Below are 1,783 nucleotides of genomic sequence, written 5' to 3'. Positions count from 1 at the left end.
CCCTTGGCCCCTTGGCGGGTGAGGGTCGTAAGAATCAAAGCCTCTTGGTGCCAAACGTGCTCGAGCGCGCCGAAGAGAGACGATCTACGCTCGAGGGAGTTAGCGAAAGTCGCACGGGCAGAGGGGAGACCGAGGCCTCCGGCAGTCCGCACCGCCTCGCGAACGAAAGGGAAGCAACGATCAACTCCAGATTGGACTTGGGTGCGCCGAGCGCCGGCGCGTAGGTCGCGACCGACGCGCAAGAGAGTGAAATCTCTCTCTCTCTCCCGACGCGCAGCGCGGGCACGTCGCGAGCACACCAACGAGCACAGGAGCGCCGCGGGTGCCGTGCCACTAACCTGTTTCCTCTTTTTCAGTGTTTTAGGTATGTTGTACGTACTTTTAGCTTACTGGGAGAAAAGGGAGAGGGGGTTGTGTTCTCTAGGCCCCTAAGGGCCCTACGGCTACGCGCGGCGTGAGAGCTCGGTCGGAAGCGAGCTTTGCACGGCGATCGAGTCTCTCTCTCTCTCTCTCTCTCAGTGTATGTGGCTCTTACGTACATTCCCGTAGGAGGACTCTGCTGACAGGGTTTGCGATGAGCAAGCCTTTTTTAAATCATTCAAAGAAAGAAAGAAAGAAAACAGACACGCCAAACGAGGGATGGGACGAGGACAGGGTCCCCACCTGCACGAGCAGGATTTTGGAAGAACGATCAGGGGGACAGGTGGGGCTCTCCTGCTCCTGACAAGGGACACGACAGGCTCGCAGCGCGGTGCGCGGTGGACTCCCACATCCACTGGCGGTCTCATCTCAGTCTAGCGACCTGCCTCCAGCTTGTCGCTGGCAGTCTCTCCTACCACAGGCACACTGACACAGGGGTGGCAGGGGCGGCGGCACGAGTCTCCCACATACTATGCGGGCCTCACTAGAGGTGCGGCCTGTGCGTGTCCTCGCCCTTGAGGGGGGAGGGGAAGGGGCTGTGTGTCTGTGCATGTGTGTGTGTGTGTGTGTGTGTGTGTGTGTGTGTGTGTGTGTGTGTGTGTGTGTGTGTGTGTGTGTGTGTGTGTGTGTGTGTGTGTGTGTGTGTGTGTGTGTGTGCGTGTGCGTGTGCGTGTGCGAGCCGCCCTGAACGCCACGAGCGCGCCGCGAGCGCCGTAGCGCCGGCGAGCGCCGTCGGCAGCGCGCGACCGCCACCCAAAAGCGGAGGTACATCAGGAGCCGCAGCCGGCCTGCTATCAGCCCCGCAACCGCGGTGGCTGATAGCGGTTGTCGGCGCGATTTCTCCGATTTCTTGTCCCGCTCGCGCCAAGCGCGCCAACAGCCACCGCTTCTGCCTCTTGGACTTGGTTATCCTCACACACACACATGGGCATCCACGGCCTCTCCAAGCTGCTCAACGACAACGCGCCGCGCTGCGTCCGGGAGCACAAGATGGAGTACTTCGCCGGGTGCGGGCCCGTTTTCGCCGGCCGCCCGCCCGCGCCCCGAGCCCCGAGCGCCGCCTCGTTCCCGCGCTCGTTCAGGCGGAAGATCGCGATCGACGCGAGCATGCAGATCTACCAGTTTCTGATCGCGGTGCGCCAGCAGGGCGGCGAGGGCCAGCTCACGAACGAGGCGGGCGAGGTCACCTCGCACCTCACCGGCATGCTCTACCGCACGATCCGCATGATGGAGGCGGGGATCAAGCCCGTCTTCGTCTTCGACGGCAAGCCGCCGACGCTCAAGTCGGGCGAGCTGGCGAAGCGGAAGGAGCGGCAGCAGGCGGCGGAAACGGAGCTCACGCGCCTGCAGGAGCAGGGCGGCT

At 63.1% G+C, this 1,783-nt stretch overlaps 1 protein-coding gene across 1 annotated transcript; it reads left to right on the top strand.

Moving 5' to 3' along the window:
* Nucleotides 1-1,344: 1,344 nt before the first annotated feature.
* On the top strand, nucleotides 1,345-1,703 carry EMIHUDRAFT_124109 (hypothetical protein; the record flags this gene model as incomplete). The annotated part of the gene is made up of 1 exon (XM_005769601.1): nucleotides 1,345-1,703. A coding segment is annotated over one exon (359 nt), but the record flags the coding sequence as incomplete, so codon positions are not given.
* Between the last annotated feature and the right edge of the window lie 80 nt (nucleotides 1,704-1,783).

This window comes from Emiliania huxleyi (genome assembly GCF_000372725.1).
Source record: "Emiliania huxleyi CCMP1516 unplaced genomic scaffold EMIHUscaffold_4146, whole genome shotgun sequence".
NCBI classification, from domain to species: Eukaryota; Haptophyta; order Isochrysidales; family Noelaerhabdaceae; genus Emiliania; species Emiliania huxleyi.
Note: the sequence above shows the minus strand (reverse complement) of the source record. Positions and strands in the feature narration are given on the sequence as shown.